Genomic DNA, 19641 nt, shown 5'->3' on the forward strand with positions numbered 1-19641 from the left:
TAATTTCGGCATCCATCTTGAATTTCTTGAGTTCTCTATGGATTTGGTTCAAAATCGATTAGGGAGTTCGGAAGCGAACTGAACTCGAAAATAATGTCCAAATGCGTAATTTCGGCATCCATCTTGAAATTCTTGAGTTCTCTATGGATTTGGTTCAAAATCGATTAGGGAGTTCGGAAGCGAACTGAACTCGAAAATAATGTCCAAATACGTAATTTCGGCTTCCATCTTGAATTTCTTGAGTTCTCTATGGATTTGGTTCAAAATCGGAGGCGTATTGAACTCGAATATTATGTCCAAATTCGTAATTTTGGCATCCATCTTGAATTTCTTGAGTTCTCTATCGATTTGGTTCAGCTAATTAAATAATTAAGCAAGTTTCGAAGTACGTTCCAATTTACTTAAATTTAAAGGTGTGAACTATTTGCTTTTCGTGGATAAAATTATGAATTTACGGATGTGGTTTTCAAAAATTGTCTCAAATAGAAAAATAAATAATTTCCAATTACTAAGCTGATTCCGCGGTAGACCACAGCATTTTTTATCAGTGCTAATTCGTATTTTGTTTATTAGAAATATTTGCGGTTAATTGTGTCAAAAATTATGTTTTTGTAACGTCGATGTCAGATAGCCATCTAAGATAGCAAAAATCTCGCGGTCACAAAATGTTGTATTTGATGTACCTAAAATGTGGTATGTCTTTGGTAAATATTATGGAAATTGTAATTCGTTTCAACCTAATTACTACAAGAAACAAATATTTACATCGGGAGGGATGTAATAAAATACCATTTTTAATCTTTCAAGGTTGAACATTTCCTTTACCGCCATTTGATTATTTTCTAGTATGGATTAACGCTTGCGAAATTTTCGTTTCAATCTAAATACGCATGAATTTTTTTTTCTTTGTGAAACCAAAAAAAAGTCTCAACTGATCCGTCAATATTGTCAGGTTATTCGTAACCCGGGAATGTTTATTTTGTTTAAAAAAAAAACTTTTTACTCCCTCACCTTCCTCTTCCCCATCTTCTTCCCTTCCCCTCTACCTTCAGCCTCAGAACATACCCCAATTACGAACAGTTGGGAGCAGTTCAAAAATAAATGTACGTGTTTTTTCCAGTCATATTATTGTACAAATGATTTTTTAAGCTTTGTTTTAAACCACTTTATTGAGTTATATACGTCGACCGGTTTCGGTTGCAATGGAAATATAAACTTTGTCTCCCGAGTAAAAATAAATACCGCCGACGGGAATTGATGTCCGGTCCGGCGGCATTTATTTTTACTCGGGAGATATTTTCAATTTGTATTGATATTACGGGCGACTAATTGTTGCTTATAATAATTTATTATCCTTTGTGCTATGCATAAAAACCTTGTCTAATAAACATTAGTTTATCATTAAAAGAAATAATAAACTTTGTATTACATTTCAGTAACTTTATTCCGAATCATCAGATAATTAATCTTGTTTAATGTATATGTCACCCCATAAGATAAGATCAAGTTATCACCATAGTATTATCATTAGAGTTTTATTATTTTTATATCTATACAAAAACATTGTGCGATTTTAAAAATTATAGCGTGTTGTGCAATTCATTGCAGGAAGAGCAAACCAAACATATAATGATTTTTTAATAGACTTGCTCAAACGGAAAGCCGTCTATACCGAGACTAAAGAAAACTTCAGCTGGCAGGATGTACCCAGCAATAGCCGTCTACATCGAAACTAAAGAAGTAGTACATAGAAACTCGACAATAAGTTTCAAATAACATTTTAGTTCTATCCCATAGATGTCGCTAGATTTTTTATGTTTACCCGTATAAAGCTGTACACACACGACGAAGTCAACGAGCCAAATGACCCCGCGCCGCGCCAAAATTGTAACAATCGGTAATGTATACATATTTATACTATTTATTTATTTTTTAATATGCCTTTGTTAAATACTTGTGATTAAAAATATATATATTTTGTTGGATATTATAGTTTTTGACAGAATAAAATTTAACAGAGATTTTTTTAAGTTACACAACAAACGATATAATATATCGGTCGCGTATGTCCTAATTAGACTAATTAAATTACTCCTTCGTGTGTAGCCAGCGTTATGCTGCTGTTCCGAAAACGTATCTCTCTCTTTGATCTAACTCTAAAAAGTCTGTTTGAGTTAACGAAACGAAATTTTAAAAAATCATATTGTATTAATTGTGTACCCACAAATACGCCATAATAGATTTATATTTTTGTAGATGAAAAAATCTTTCCTTATCATAATCTACACCACATGGGGAACCCAAATAAACATAAAGTTTTTTGATTTGAGCATTTTCACAAAAAAAAAAAAACCAAAAAAAAATATTTTTCGGCTATTTTAGGGTAAAAGTTTTTTCTGGTGTTTAGGGTTGAACAACAGATGTTTCAACCCTGCAGAGCAGAAATATTTTATGATTACACCGGATTAAATGAAGGGTGATTTCAAAATAATGCTTCAAATCCGAGTTTCTTCATTTGTTTTACTTTCAAATAGTTTTAATTAGTTGGGTACTTTGATCTTCAGTAATAATTTATAAGAATTTGATTTAAAAAAAATTTAAAAAAAATCAACTTCTAACTCGATTTACTCGATAACGAAAGCTCAAATCAAAAAAAAATATACTACAAAATCGACTCCAAATGTGATGTAGATTCACCAGTTTCCCGCTTGTACTACGAGTTTCCGGACACCCTGTATAAGTTACTAGTGGATCCCCCACAATGCTTCGCTAGTGTTAATGTCTTTTTCGGGCGCTACATTACATCGACTTTCATTCGACTCGGTGTAGAGATATTGCGTTAGACATTCCTTGGTCGTCCCCAACTACTTCTACCATTTAAACATCTCTAAACACTTCTGGCACTAACAACAACAAACTTTCAGCGATATCGGTTGACTACTTTTCGAGTTTTGCGAGCACAAACATAAGGAGATTTATTTTTTATATATTAAGATTAGAAACCAGTTATAATAACTTAAATAACTTAAATTGCGTCAGTGAAATTATTGACCTAGGTATATTGTTCGATAGCAAACTAACTTTTGTGTATCATATTAATAACATTATCAATAAGGCTCTTAAGACTCTTCGATTTGTTTTGAGAATTTCAAAAGACTTCAATAATTTAGGCACATTTATCATGTTGTACAAAACCCTTGTTAGATGCCAACTAGAGTATAACTCTACATTATGGTCTCCCTTTTACAATATTCATTCCGATGATATTGAAAAGATTCAACATAAGTTCTTGAAGTATATAAACTATAAATTGCATATTCCTGTAGAAAACATTGATTATAACTACTTACTAGATAAATTGTCCTTATTAAAACTTTCTGAAAGAAGAATAAACACAGATTTAATAGTACTACATAAAATACTTCATTACAAAATTGACTGTCCTGAGTTACTCCAATTAATCAGCATCCACATACCCAAAAGATCTTGCCGAAATTTACTACCCTTTTATTTTTACAACACAAGGACACTGTCTTATCGAAATTCCCCAATTCCAAGACTTCACAGTCTCGGAAATAAATACTCTGATCTAGGAGATATATTTCATCTTAAAAATAATCAATATAAATATTGTTTATTTCAATTCTTTTATAGATCGAGACACAAATAGACATCTATAATTTCCGCAATATATATATTTTTATTTTTATTTTGAATATCTATTTATGTGAGACTTCTTATCATTTTTACAAATGTATCTTATTTTATTATATGCTTTTGTTGTAACATTTAATATTTTTTCTTTTTTCGTTGTATTATGTTTCCTTTATTGTTTTAATTTTGTAGAATCTATAATAACTGTGATACTCTACTATTAAACTTTGTGGTGTGTAAAAGCCCATTAAGGCGTGTAATAATAATAAATAAATAATTTATCTCAACCATTTGGAATGTATTGAATAATATAAGAAGTTGTCCTGACACAGATCGCCTTCTATCTAGGGAAGTTAAAATTGTGGTTGTATGTATTTTTGGATAAAAAATACATAAAAATATTTCGTTGAAAAATTTTTTTATTTAGATTTTGACAACAGCGCAACCTATCGGGTCAAGAACTATCCTGTATTTCAAGCTGTAACCAACCATAAACATCCACAAAAGTTCATTGAAATAGGTTCGGCGGTTTCGGAGATTAACACAGTGACATGTGATTTTTACGTACAGGGTGTCCGGAGGTAAAGTGCACTAACTTCGGGGGGTGATTCCACACGATTTTTAAGTAGAAAAGAAAAATAACTTTTTTCGAAATTCCAACGTTTTAAGGTAGTTCTTGGGTAAGAAAATATTCGAAAAAAGTTATTTAAACTTTTTACATCTACCGTCAGATAGAATCACCTTCCGAAGTTAGTTCACTTTACCCACGGCAACCTTGTATTAAGATGTATGTAAAAATAAAATATTATAAATAAATACCAAGAAGGCAAGATTTTCCAAAAAACGATTTTTTTTTTAAATAACAGGATTTTTTTTAAATAAAGGACACTTATGGTAGTTTTAGGTATAGACACGGTTTTAGGTAATTTTTCAAATTTATCTAATTTTCTAATTCTTAAAAAAACTAAATATTAATAAAATAAGTTATTCCTGGATAGAGGTAGCTATTTTGAATATGATCGGTATTCGGTTTTTGGATTTAAATGACATTCTGATGATTAATTCATTAATCATCAGATTATTAAAGTTATTTAACTGTCTACATTTTGTCTATTGTATGTCCAATTAATATCTTAAAACAAATTTCATTTCCAATTCAATTTTTAAAAGTTTTTTCAAATAACTTTAATTATCAATCTTTGAACTCTTCTAAATAGATATAAAATATTATCATATCCACTCGAGCGATTTTAGGCATATTATGCCAAGTTTTTAAAACGTTTTGAGCGATCACTTACCATAGTGTGCCAAATTAATAGAACCTAAAAATATGGGATAAACGGTGAAATCATTCAAACCGCAGTAAGCGGTTTCATATGTTTTCATATTAATATTTTGAGGAAAGATATTCATTATATATATATATACAGGGTGTATCGGCACGTACCCGACAAACTTTAACCAGCTATTCCTTAGCATATTTGGAGTAAAAAATCTTATGTGCACTTTGCTGTCCGGTAACGTTTTTTTTAATAAAAAATTTACTATTCATATTTTCACCACATGTCACCACTGTTTTATCCTTTGACAAAGTTTGAAAACCCATCTGGCAAATATTTTATTCGAATTCCGTTGAATAATGCACGTGTGTACTTATATTGGCGCACGTTTACAGTCACAACGAAATAGCACGGCACCATTCGTCTCATTTTTAACTATTATTATTTAATGTGTGCGAAAGAGCGAAGACGCTTTTTGACATACTTGCTTATAACAGCTGTTGAACACGAAACGCAATGCCAATGACAGTGATGTAGTGTGGAAATTTTTTTTTTTTGTTTTTAATTGAAAAAAAAGTGCTACCGCACAGCAAAGTGCCCATAACATTTTTTAATCCAAATGTGCTAAGGAATAGCTGGTTAAAGTTTGTCGGGTTAGTGCCGATACACTATGTATATATATATATGAAACCAATCGTTCGAGGGGATTGTTCCGTAGCCAATAATACCATACTGTAATATAAATTATAAAAATCTGAGAAGGGGAAGTGAAAGCGAAATAAAAGTAATTATTGTAGGACTGCCTATTGATTATTTTATTTTAAAAAAAAAACAAGGAGATACGAAATAAGAGTAACGTTTCCAGAATGTGTAGTATTTTGTTGCACCCAGAGTAAAAGGTGGCACCCGAGAGGCATTTCTGTAGTAGGGTTTATCTTGATTATTGTTCCCATTCAGTTTGCTGTATTCATCCGTTACCTGAAAACAAACAAATTATCGTATAATGACGGATAAAAATACTAATGCCTGACTAGTCACATAAAAAAACAGGTGCGATCTCTCGTTTCAACAGATAACTCCATTATACGAGTATAATGCAGAAACTTTGTGATGTAATATTCGGTTCACATTACTTTTGTTTTTAAACTATTTTTGACGACTTGCGCGGTTGAGAGGTTAAGATCCATGGCTACGAATAAGGAGGTCGCGGGTTCAAATCCCAGCGTGCACAAGTATAATTTATTAGTGTTATTTCACAATTTATTAATTTTAAAATATATCTCTCATATTTGTGGTAGATGTTTTCGGTATCGCTCTGCTGAAAAACCACCATTTAAAATGGCAACGTTGCTTTAAATAGCTTTAGCCGTGTTTTGTGACCAGATATGAATAACCAGAAATTTTTTCACCTTCTTCTTCCCCATCTACTTCACCTCCCAGATGTCTTCAGTCTCACAACATACCCCAATTGGGGATGCCATAGTCTTACTGGCTCCAAAGAGTTGGGATCAGTTGGGACTCTTGTGCGGTAATCATACATACATAAGCAGCCCGAAGTTGCACAGATACCAGATACTGTCAAAGGTACTAAGGCCAAACCTATCCCTTTGCCATCAACATCATCTGTCCAACCACAATTTGAGGTGCAGCAAAAACTGGTACTTCAATCATCACCATCACCATCGGCCGCACCCGCTGACCCATTGGAATCATCTCCTGCGGCCGAACCCGTCGAACCCGTCGCTTCTGCCACGACTGATAGCTCTACCGATAATACGACTCCCAACATATTACAACCTAAAGGGCTATCTGATCAATGGACAAAAGTTGCACGCAAACGGCGTGTTACCGTACGGGGTAATCAAAAGAGTGAAAAGGAGCCATCAGTATTGAACTTCTTTCACTGTTATCCTTCCATCCTGATACTTCTTGCGATGACATGTCGCATTACCATGTATTAACCATCTCATTGTTCAGAATCAACACGGATTTTTGTCGGGTAGATCAACTCTGACAAATCTCTCGTTATATGAAAACTATATATCAAACGCATTAGCTAACAGAACTCAAGTCGATTCCATATATACGGACTTTATCAAGGCCTTTGACAAAGTATGCCATAAAATTCTCCTGATCAAACTACGTAAGCTCGGTATTGACGGAAAACTTTTAGAATGGTTTGCTAGCTATCTAACTGATAGAGTTTTACTTGTAAAAATCAATTTGTTCATTTCCAATCAATTTATAGCTACCAGTGGTGTACCACAGGGGTCTCATTTAGGCCCAATATTATTTTTACTGTTCATAAATGATATTGTAAATATATTTGATGAAGATATTAATACGTTACTTTTCGCAGATGATTTAAAAATATTTAAAATAATCAAAAGCGCTGAAGATTGTATCTGTCTACAAAATAATTTGAACAGGTTAATTAATTGGTGTTCTCTTAACAAACTTCATCTGAACATAAATAAGTGTTATTCAATTAAATTTTACAGAATAAATCAACCAATTATTCATTCATATAAACTCAATAATTCAATCCTTACCTCTGTCGAAGAAATTAATGACCTGGGGATAACTTTTGACTCTAAATTAAACTTTATATCGCATATAAATAATATCAATAATAAAGGAATGAAAATGCTAGGCTTCATTCTTCGAAATTACAGAGGTTTCAAGAATATTTCAACACTAAAAATTTTGTATACATCCCTGGTTCGTAGTCAAGTCGAATATAACTCCTCGATCTGGTCCCCCCACTACAAATTACATTCAGATTCAATCGAAAAAATTCAACATAAATTCCTAAGACACATTAATTTTAAACTCGGTATTCCCATTGAAAATATAAATTATAATTACTTGATGAAAAATCTAAATTTATTAAAACTCTCAGATCGAAGAATTATATCCGACTTAATATTTATGTTCAAAATTGTAAATGGTAGTATAGACAGTCCTGATTTAATTAACCTCATTGAATTTCATATACCCACGAGAGCTACTCGTTCTAAAATTTTGTTTAAATGCAACAATATCAGGACTGAGTATTCTAAAAACTCGCTTGTACCTAGGTTGCATGAAGTTAGTAATAGATACGCAGATGTGGCAGATCTATTTAACTGCACGCAAGGTAGGTACAAGAGGGCTATGCTATCAAATCTTTTCAATCAATATTAATTTAATCTAATTCTACCTTATTTGCACTATAGAAACTTATGGACATGTATCTCTTGTTTACTTACTTACTTACTCTCTAATGTCATTTCACAATCAAATGCCACATATATTTGTAATTCTTTTTGAAAATATTTCTACGATTTTAACTGTGACATGTTATCATTGTTTATGGTATATTTATACCATTGATATTAAATAAATAAATAAATTACCTAACGTCACTATATGGCGCCGCATCATATAAGGTCGTAAAAATTAAAACTCGGGGTGAGTACTCCTCATTTAAGATTGGCGTGCCTCAGCCGGCTGTTGCCGAAGTTTTAAAAGCAAAACACTGGCCGCGCCGCACATTCATCAAGGAATGGGAAGTAAGGCTGACGGCGCCTCGTCTTCCAGCGGTTGCGGTCGGCAACAGCTGACTCAACTCGCACACAAAAAAGATCATTTACTACCAAAATGTCAGAGGGTTGAAAACGAAATGCTCGCATTTTTACAATAATATCGCGGCCGGTGACTGTGATATCATAGCACTGACCGAAACATGGCTAAATGCTGGTGTTTTGACCTCTGAACTTTTTGGTGGTGACTTCTTAGTTTTTAGAAGAGATCGAGACAATGGCAGTGGTCACAGGCAGGGTGGCGGTTGTCTCCTTGCCTTCAAGGGTGAGGATGGGGTAAAGGTAGAGCGCATCCACACCCTAGAAACTGAGCAAGAAGATTTATGGGTAAAAGTATTTTGCAAACTGACTGTCACATTCATTTGTGTGGTTTATTTCCCGCCTAACAGTAGGTGGGAAGTATTCAATCAATTTTTTGACAGGATACATTCTAATTTTGATGCAATTGGTCAAAAGAATGTCGTCATACTGGGAGATTTTAATTTGCATTCCGCTCGTGAAGTTTCTAAGGTAGAATCTGATTTGGACTATCTGTGCGCGGCCTTTGGTATCTCGCAGTGTAATGACATTCTAAATTCCAATTCCAGAATCCTTGACATTGTTCTGTGTAATACCAATCTTGAGGTGAGACGCTGTGAATTTCCACTTGAACTTGTACCTGAGGACAGCTTTCATCCGGCTATTGAATTTCAGTGCAGCTTGATGAGAAAACCTTTTAAAAGTAACAGAGTCCCGACCCTTGAACGTTAAATCTCAAGGGGATGGAATTTCAACAAGGGTAATTTCATCAACTTGTATGAATCAATGAGCCGGATGGACTGGCAAAACCTGAGCACTTTCTGTACAGTAGATGAGGCGGCGCAATATTTTTACAGATGTATTTATGACGTATTTGATTCTTGTTTTCCCAAAAAACGTGCAGGCAGTGGTGGTCGCAAGTATTCGAAGTGGTTCTCGAGAGAATTCATCTCGAATATAGAGATAAAACACGCCCATCATAAGCGCTGGAAAGCTGGACGCCTTCAGAGTGAATACGATCTGTTTAGTTTTTACCGAGCGTTAGTTAGGCGCGAGATTCGAGTGGCCTATCGATCCTACGTGTCTGAAATTGAGGAAAACATCATGCATGATCCCAAGATGTTTTGGCACTATATAAAATCTCTTCGGAAGGATGGTGGTCTCGAAGACACCATGATGAAAGGTAATCAGGAATTTCGTGGCTTGGGTGTGGCAAACGCATTTGCTGATCATTTTCAATCGGTCTACAATAAAGACCCTCCACTTCTAGACATCAATAACACGGCCACATTTAATACCAGAGGAGCTTCAAACGTCGATTTAGGTATACTTACGGAATCTGACGTTATGAGTGCCATAAGACTCATGAAGAACTCACACTCTATCGGACCAGACTTCGTTCCCGTATTTTTTATTAAAGGGTGTGCCGAGTTCCTAAAAACACCACTATGTCTTATCTTCAACTTAGCTATAAATACTTCAACTTTTCCCGAAGTATGGAAAACTTCAAAAATATGTCCTATTTTTAAGAATGGTTCGAAAAAGTTAATCGAAAACTATAGACCAGTTGCTATACTATCAGCTCCTGCTAAACTATTTGAAAAATTAATTCATAAATTCATTATGCCTCAGATAGACGCATACATTATCCCAGAAAAGCATGGTTTCCGGAAAGAAAGATCCACTGAAACCAACCTGATGGTTTTCACCGACTATGTTGCTAGGTCCCTAGACAAAGGTTACCAAGTAGACTGTTCGTACAACGACTTCTCCAAAGCTTTTGATACCGTGAATCACGATATCTTACTCATAAAACTTGCCCAGATGGGTTTTCACTTCGGATGTTAGAGTTTTTTAAAAGTTACCTCAAGAACAGAAAACAATTTGTCACTCACGGAATCTTCCAATCTTCCGAATTTCTTGTTTTTTCTGGGGTTCCCCAAGGATCGATCTTAGGGCCTCTTCTTTTTTCCATTTTCATTAATGACATTGCTGAAGTCATTCGTTTTTCTCGCTTTCTGCTGTTCGCTGACGATCTAAAATTATTTCTTCTAATAAGAAATATTGAGGACTGCCTGCACCTTCAAGCTGATGTTGATAACATTTCAGAATGGAGTCAACGAAACAAGCTTCATTTCAATGTCATGAAATGCGTAGTTGTGACTTTCACCAGAGCATTTAGTCTCACATACCACAGGTACACTATGCTCGGTCATAATCTCAAACGAGTTTCAATAAAGGATCTTGGGATTATGTATGAGAATAAGTTGACATTTCGTCCTCATATCGAAGGAGTGTGCCAGTCGGCCTTAAAAATGTTAGGGTTTGTTCTCCGAACCGTCAGAGTTTTTCGGGATACCCGTGCTCTGAAGATTTTATACTTCTCCCTGGTCCGCAGTAGGCTGGAGAGTGGTTCGCTTATCTGGAATCCTCATGAGGTGGGGTGATCCCTCATGTTGGAGAGGGTTCAAAAAAAGTTTCTAAGATTTCATTACATGAGGGAGTACGGCCACTATCCATGGCTCTACCCGACGAACTTTCTTCTGGGCATGCTGGGACTTCACTCCCTGCAGCTCAAAAGGGAGGGGTATGCCGCTACCCACTTATTCAGACTGCTGCGAGGCTATATTGAGAACTCAGCCATTTTGGAGCGCGTGAGTCTCTATGTTCCAGATGACTATCTTAGACAACGTCATCATAGATTATTCTATCTTCCTGCCTGCAGAACTAGCCTGCCAATGGTTCTCCCGGTAGGGAGGAGTATATTGCTCCTGAACCAAATCTCCTCCGAGATTGATATATTTGGCGTCAGTGAGGAGAGATTCAGAAGGGAAATTCTTCTGATTCTTGAAAGAGTCTCTCCACATTGACGAGATCTTTCACCACTGCCTGAATTTTTTTTGGAAATTCCACATTTCTTGAAATTTCTTTTTCTATGTATAAATTTTTTTATAAAATTTAAACTTTTTATTTGTAAAATTTATGTAACCTAAATTCTTATATGTATTAAATCCTAATTTGTAATTGTGTAAGGTAATTGTAATTAATAATTAATTAATTAATAATAATTAATTAATTAATAATTGTAATTAATTATTTTTTTAAACTTCCGATTTAGTTGTCCGGGTTAAGTCTTCCCCAAAGGAAAAACTTAACCCTTCCACTCACTTTTCCACAAATGATCAGCTAGTCAATCAACACTATGTAAGTGCATTATATAAGTAAAATAAATACAAAACAATACAAGAACAACAACACGTCAAATCACCAGATATCAAATGGGAAAAAAAAAATTCACCGTCTCCAGATATTTTCATATCAGAGGGTTCGGCTCGGTAGAACTTCTAACAGGGCCTATAAATCCTACTGATCCCTCAACAAAAATATTTAAAAAATCTTTTGTTATCCTACATGTATTCAAAATGACCGACTTTTGCATCTTTATATATAAATTTTTTGATAGATCTAATACGCCTAAATTTTTAATTAGAGAGCTAGGTATAATGCCAGTAGCCGAAATAACGAATGGTAATATTTTTATAGTCTGAGAATGCCAAATTCTTTTTATTTCATTTCCTAAATCTGTGTATTTTCTTATTTTTTCACTAACAGATTTTTGAATATTACAGGAATTTGGAATAGCAACATCAATGATATAAGTTATTTTTTTAATTTTGTCATGTAAAACTATATCGGGTCTATTATGACTAATCGCTCGGTCTGTTAGTATAGTTTTATCATAATATATTTTATAAAATTCGTTTTCTAAAAATGAATTTGGTTCGTATTCATAATATGGTACTACATTACGGCAGTCAATCAAGTTATGTTTAATTACCAAATTTTGGTGAATTATTTTTAAAACTTGATTGTGCCTAAATGTATACTCGGACGGTGCTAATATAGAACATCCCGATATAATATGTTCTATAGTTTCCGGAAAAGCCAAACATTTTCTACACAAATCATCAATTTGATTTGTATCTTTGATTATATGCTTTCTATAATTTTTAGTATTAATGACTCTATCCTGAATTGCAAGCATAAATCCTTCTATTTCTATATATTATTATTATTATTATACATAAAAAACTATTACCAACTAATATGATAATAATAATATTAATATTATTATTATTATTATACATAAAAAACTATTACCAACCATACTCCGGAAGTCAAGTACATCCTTTAACTCCCTGTTTATATTTTTTAACACTGATTAGATGACGGTAAGAAAGATGGAAATCTCACAAAAACCTATTGTTTTATTTTTAAACTTACACAACGTTTTTCTTCAGTGTTTCTTTCGCGGCATTGATCAAAGGATATTTCTTCCCATGGCAAGTTCCTTGGAAGTCATCCAGGTCGATGGTCCAGAACATTACTCCTGGAACAAGCAACATATCAAGCCATTAATTAATCTTAAATGTTTTCCTTCGAAATAACAAAATATTATGAACCAACAAATATTTTGACAGCCAAAACATATGGATAGGGGATAGGTATCTTGGTTGCGGGGAAATAGAGCCGTTAAAAAAAATTCTAAGATTGGGAGTAATTTTTTTTTTAAGAAAAACCAAAATTCTTAGGTAACGAATAATCTGACAATATTTGAAAATCTCCTACTACCACCAAAGAAAGCGGAAAATGTTGCTAGTGTTGTGTTGAATTGTCAGATTGAACATTCTACGCCTGGATGAGAATCAAACGCGATGCCAACTCAGCCACTGACCGGACAAATGTGAGCCACCATTTTTTTCAATTAACACCCTTTTGTGGTCTTTACCACAGACTGGAGATGGTCTCATAAAAGTCATTTTAGCTTCTTTTATATTACGGTGAGATATATGATTTAAGCTGTGCCAGAAAGAGGCAACACCAACTTTTGTGCTTTTATTAAAACGTTTACTATACACACATCAAATAAAAAAGTGAAGCGCAAATAACTCTTAAAGAACGTTTGTGAAATTAAATATGTTTTTTAGTTTCTCTTAAAGTGGTACTTTTAATTTAACAAGAGAAAAACTATCGGCAAGCCACTTAAAAAAAAAACTCAAATTTTTAAATCATTTAAAAAATATATATTTTATTATATTCTTTCGTTTGTAATATTAAAATCGAACAAAATCTTTCATATGCTTTCAAAAACATTATTTTTTATTTTCAGATTAGTTCCAAAACAGCAAATTTATTTGAAATTGAATTTCAACCGGAAATATATCTAAATAAATCATGAATCAGGTCATAAGGGACTTGATGACAAAATGTTGAATTTTCGAAGGGTTTTAAGACACATTTAATTTGAAGGTGTCCCGAATCAAAATTATTTTAATAAAATGTGGTTTTAAATTAAATAGGTGGGTTTTTTGTACCTACATAAAATTTTATTTTTTCATATGTAATTTTGGTTTTGATTGATTATATAAGAGAAAATTACAAATATACATTTTTGGACGCGAGGTTTAGTAGTGTTGGAGTGGGGGTTACGATCCACAACAGTGAAGAAAAAACTAAAGAAGAATAAATAGTAATGAATCAAAATATTTTCCTACCTCCCAGTCCGTGCTGGTTGACATACTCGGCCTTCTTCTGGACACTGCTGATGTCATCGTACCCCACCCACTGGTCCCCCTTGAAGGCGTAAGGACCCGAGGCGGCAGGGTTGGGTTGAACCACTGTCCATCCCCCATTGTTGTCCTTCTGGTCTCCGCAGATCTGGAAACAATCATTGTAAATGTTTATTTTAAATATTTTATATATTTAAAAAAATATTATATTTGTATAATATTTTGTATAATATATATTAAAAAAATATTATATTTGTATAAAATTTTGTATAATATATATTAAAAAAATATTATATTTGTATAATATTTTGTATAAAAAAGAGAATATATATATATTCTCTTTTTTATTATTTATTTCATTTAGTTTTTATTGTTTATTTATAACACTTAATAGAGTGATAGCAAAAATGATATGTATTTATAGAAGAAAAATAAAAGTAAGGTCTTATTCCATTTATAAAATCTTCTCAAGATACAAATATTAGTATTTTTTTATGATAAACTATTGTTTTTAAGATAAAGTTATTTATGTATGGCACAAAGGTCAGGGGCATTTTCGAAAGTCAAAATATTTCACCAACATAGATGTAATATGTCTCGACGCCATCTAGTGGGAAATTTAGCATAGGGGTTCAGGGTTCAATTTCCGTCGGCGGCATTTATTTTTACTCGGGAGATATTTTCAGTTTGTATGGATATTTCAGGCGAGTAATTATTGCTAAAAATAATTGGTTATAGAAAAAATAGTTACGTGACAAACAGAACAATAAAACAACAAAAAATAAGCCCACCTAGCCTAGTAACTAAATGAAATCAATTTAAAACTTTATTCCACTAAACAAGTGGAATTAATTAATACACTAGTTCCAGAGTTTCACAAGTTAGAAATTGGCAGTATTGAGTTAAGTATGAGATGTAATACAAACACACACTTTTATCAGTTTCTAAAAGCTACAAATTGAGATGATGCACTTTGTAATGATTTTGTTTAATTATTTCATTCTGACCACATTACTGTTGTCACTTGAAATGTTATTCTTCTCAATTTATTTTCTATATTGTGGATTCTCGTCATATGTGTGTTTTAGTGTTATAATTAATATTGTGAAATCTACCTGCTGACAAGCTGCTTCGGCAATTAGCGGGTGCTTATATTAAAAGCGAGAGATCAAACAAACCAAATTCTTAATTGATAATTATCGTGAAACTGTGAATTCTGAGTTATAACACTCTGGAACCAGTGTATTGATTAGTGTAATTATTATAATTTTCAACCAATATTGAAAAACGATGGAATAATATTGGGTACGTTATTATGGATCCTTTAAGGTAGGGACCATGGAAATAAATAAAATATTTGAGTCTGTGGCAGTAGTTTAAAGATAGGAAGAATGTTGTATAACGTTGTGAGTCAAACTCACGTAGCGTGGTTTATTTCACGGGAGTAAAGTAGTCCAGTCAGTGGGGGATAAAAAAGGGCTCCACCTTGCAAAAGGTTAGGTAGTAGCGATTTTCTCATATGTTGTTAAGATTGGGACTCTAAAGAAAAAAAAAAGGTTTCGACCTTGGGGGGGTCGAGCTCGATCCGCCATCTTGGATTGAAGGAGCCAAAATATGGTTTTTTCAAAATAATTATGAAGTGGTTGATTTGACAACCAAATTGTTGAATGCAAACTTAAAGACAACTAAATTACCTACATTTTTTGAAGAAAGTTTTTTTTGTAAGTCTAATAGGTAACGAGTTACAGCGGTTGAAAGAAGAACATTTTGACAAAAAATTGTAAAACTCCAGTTTTCTTGATAAATTTTGTACGAACGTATTACACAATATCATTTTAACGTATTTCTACGATACAATATACTTATATAGCATCATCCGTGTACTCGATGACGTTGATTTGATTTGATTTACTATTCCTAGTCTGTAGACTTGGCAACACTGATTGAGTCCTGGTTACAGGACGTTGCCTGGATGCTCATGTCTGCAGATGTTCTTTTCGTTGAAACAATGCCACTTCAAGTTTCACAAGAACGATTTTTAGCCAATGAAAATAACAAAGTCCGTCTGATTTCGATGCTTACAAAGCAATTTATACAGGATGATTTTACAGTTAAGCAGGCTGAAGAAGATGCTGATGAGTTGATTGTCAATACTGCGATTTCCTTGTGTTCATCATATGACGCTGTTTTCATTATTGGCGAAGACGTTGATCTCCTAGTTCTGCTGACAGCATTAGCACCACTCAAAAGTAGTATATATCTTCGCAAACCCGGGAGAGGCAAAACTTTTGAAAGACTGTGTTCCGCGAATAGTGTGAAATACAAAGAGGCGGCTGAGAATATTCTGTTTCTTCATGGCATTTAAGGCATTTAGCGGCTGCGATACAACATCGTCCTTCTTCAACCAAGGAAAAACAAAATTTTGTTCGCTTGTGCAAAACGACACAAGACTCAATGCCATGATAGGAATCTTCAAACAACATGATGCAACACCAGAAGACATAGCAGTTGCAAGAACACGCTTTCTTGTTGCTTTGTACGGGGGTGACATGGATAAGGAAACCTTGGAAGAAGTCCGCTACAAACGTTTCGCAAAGTCGACAACAAAAAGCAAATTCAATCTTGCCTCTTTGCCACCAACGAACGACGCTGCACGGTACCATGCAGTTAGAACGTACCATCAAGTCCAAAAATGGTATGGAATCCAAAAAAATCCAGACACTGGGGCTGGAAACGTGACACCAACGGGCTTGTTCCAGTAAGAATGACAAAGAAACCAGCAACCGAGACTTTATTAAAATTTATTTCATGCAATTGTAAAAAAGGATGCGGCGTTGCATGTAGCTGCACGAAAGCTGGATTGAAGTGTTCTATTGTATGTGGGTGCTGTAATGGTCAAACATGCTGAAATTCGCTAGAGGTTCACATCGATGTCGAGGACGAAGAAGAAGAGATTTTGTCAATGAAAGCCCAGAATCTCAGTATCACAGGCAATGAGTTAGATGATGACATTGGTGACGAAGACTGTTATTAAGTAACATAATTTATAGTAACATAATTCATAGTAATGTAACATAATTTCGAAATGTACCATCGCTGGTATATCTGTGGAGTAGACCTACTGGAGATACCACAATAAAAAAATGCGCCATGTTCTATACCTCATGGTGGTGTGGAAATGAGTTTACAAAATTATTATAATTATGTAATGAATAACCCGAAAAAATTACAAAGTTGGGAATTTCATCATTTTTTAGAAAAATATTCACATTTCCGCCACTGTAACTCGTTACCTATTAGACTTACAAAAAAAACTATCAAGAAAAAATGTAGGTAATTTAGTTGTATTTAAGTTTGCCTTAAACAATTTGGTTTTAAAAACGACCACTTCACAATTATTTAAAAAAAAAACAAATGTTGGCACCTTCAATCCAAGATGGCGGGTCGAGCTCGACCCTCCCAAGGTCGAAAACTTTTTTTTTTCCTTAGAGTCCCAATCTTAACAACATATATCAAAATCGCTACTACCTAACCTTTTGCAAGGTAAAACTCCCCACTGACTGGACTAAAGGGAGAAAACCGAAAATTTATGGTTTAAAGTGGAAAGATAACAAAGCCAAGAAACTGAAGGATGCAGGTAAGTAATACATATTTGAACTGAAAAAATAATATTAAGCTCGCATTTTTACCCATCGTAACAGAATTATAAAATAATATTGTAGGTAAGTTGATCTCATGACAATATCTCGAACGTAAATCGTTTGATTTATTCATATTATCATTTGCTTAAAAACCTCAATGATATTTGTGAATTTATTTAAGATGAACATGTTCTTTCGATGATGCAATATTTTTTTTTTTTTTTTTTTTATTATAAGAACTTGTTGAACATTTTTACATATTTTTGATAATTCATCCGCCATGCTAGGGATGTCCCTGTGTTATGGCGGGTGATATTTACAGATTGGATTTATAAAATAAGTTAATTATAAGTTATAAAGTTATGCAATTCAGATTAAAATATAAGTTAATTGGATTATACAATTAGATTATACAATTAAATAATAAGTAAGTAATAAAACTATACAAATTAAATTAAATTAAAAGTTATTTTGAAAAATAAATATAATATAAAAAAAATATTTTGTGGAATTATGTTGTGTGAAATTTCATACACTTACACCATTTTTCCACTAATTCAGTACAAAATCTTGTAATAAAGTCATATTTTACGCCTTTCTTCCTTACTCTTACCAGGTTCACTGCCAGCCGTGAGCAATGAAGGCTTGGAAAACTCCGCCATGTAAACTTGGTAAGCTATAACTTTAAAACTAGAGTACGAGTAAGGTAGTCAAAAACTGTGCGGAAAATAATTTTTGATTCATTCAGCACAGGGCTAGCATAAAAACAACGGTAACCGGGCAACTGAGGACAGTGGCCATTCAACACGAGTGGCGCATAAGTGATATAAAGTCATGAATAGTAATGAAAAAACTAGGTTAGATAGATTAAGTTAGGTTAGGTTTGTTTGCCTTTTTTCACCCATATTCAATGACTCCTTCCTGAGTTGCCATGGAACCAAAACAACCCTTCCCGACCGTTGGCCGATTTTATTTATTTATTTATTAACGTCTTGTTAGGCTTTCATATTACGATTACAAAATTAAAATGTGATGAACCCTTGGTCCTTGAAGATAAATTTCATCCGACCTTATCAATTCTTATGAAGTTATTCAGGACAAAGTGCAACCAACGTCAGTTGCGAAATAGTACTAAACGCCCGGCACTATCTACCTACAACCATCAGTTCCAGTACAAACGATCAAACATGCCGTTAATAAATGACATACTCTCAGAATTCAACTGAAACTACCTATACACGATATCGGATGCAAATGACGCAGTCAAGTACTTAAACAATGTTTTATTTAGTGTTTTTGAAATTTGTATCCCTACTAGAAAATATGTATGTAAAAATGTTAATTATCCAGCGTGGTTCTCTAAAACAATTATAGATAAATTAAAAAGCAAAGAATCGCATCGAAGAAGGTACAAACTGCGTGGGGATCACTCAGATTACTTGTTATTTTCTGCGATGCGATCCGAGCTTAAAAAAGATATTGCAATTGCAAAACGCCAATATTTAGAAAAAGTTCAGTTTGGGATCAAAGATGATGTTAAATATTTTTGGGATTTTATTAAATCTCAAAAAGCAAATCCTCATACCCAAATAAACTTAAGCGACGGAACGGCGACTATTTCCGGTCCCGAAATAGTTAGCCAAAAACTTGCTGACTATTTCAAATCAGTGTACAGCCAGACAGCCCCTCTACTAAATCTAGACTTTACTCGAACAGAGGAGCCCTGGAATATCGGAAAAATCATTCTTGGGCTAACCTGTGCAGAGGAAGTAGATGCCTGTATTCGGACTTTAAAGCTCGATAAGGCGGCAGGCCCAGACGGAATACCCCCTAATACAATTGCTTATATGTCAAAAATTATAAGTCATCCACTGAGTTATATATATAATCTAAG

At 33.7% G+C, this 19641-nt stretch overlaps 1 protein-coding gene across 1 annotated transcript in view; it reads right to left on the bottom strand.

Moving 5' to 3' along the window:
- Positions 1 to 5728: 5728 nt before the first annotated feature.
- LOC149420163 (chitinase-3-like protein 1) overlaps positions 5729 to 19641 on the bottom strand; it is a 36897-nt gene continuing 22984 nt past the window's right edge. Inside the window, exons 9-11 of the mRNA XM_089636020.1 lie at positions 14092 to 14254; positions 12821 to 12926; positions 5729 to 5912 (exon numbers count right to left, since the gene is read on the bottom strand). Of these exons, the coding sequence (XP_089492146.1) occupies positions 5909 to 5912; positions 12821 to 12926; positions 14092 to 14254 (273 nt within the window). The 3' untranslated portion in view covers positions 5729 to 5908. The remainder of the gene's footprint in view (positions 5913 to 12820; positions 12927 to 14091; positions 14255 to 19641) is intronic.

The sequence above is a fragment of the Hesperophylax consimilis genome, chromosome 10, assembly GCF_061612785.1.
Source record: "Hesperophylax consimilis isolate HC1 chromosome 10, BYU_Hcon_1.0, whole genome shotgun sequence".
NCBI classification, from domain to species: Eukaryota; Metazoa; Arthropoda; class Insecta; order Trichoptera; family Limnephilidae; genus Hesperophylax; species Hesperophylax consimilis.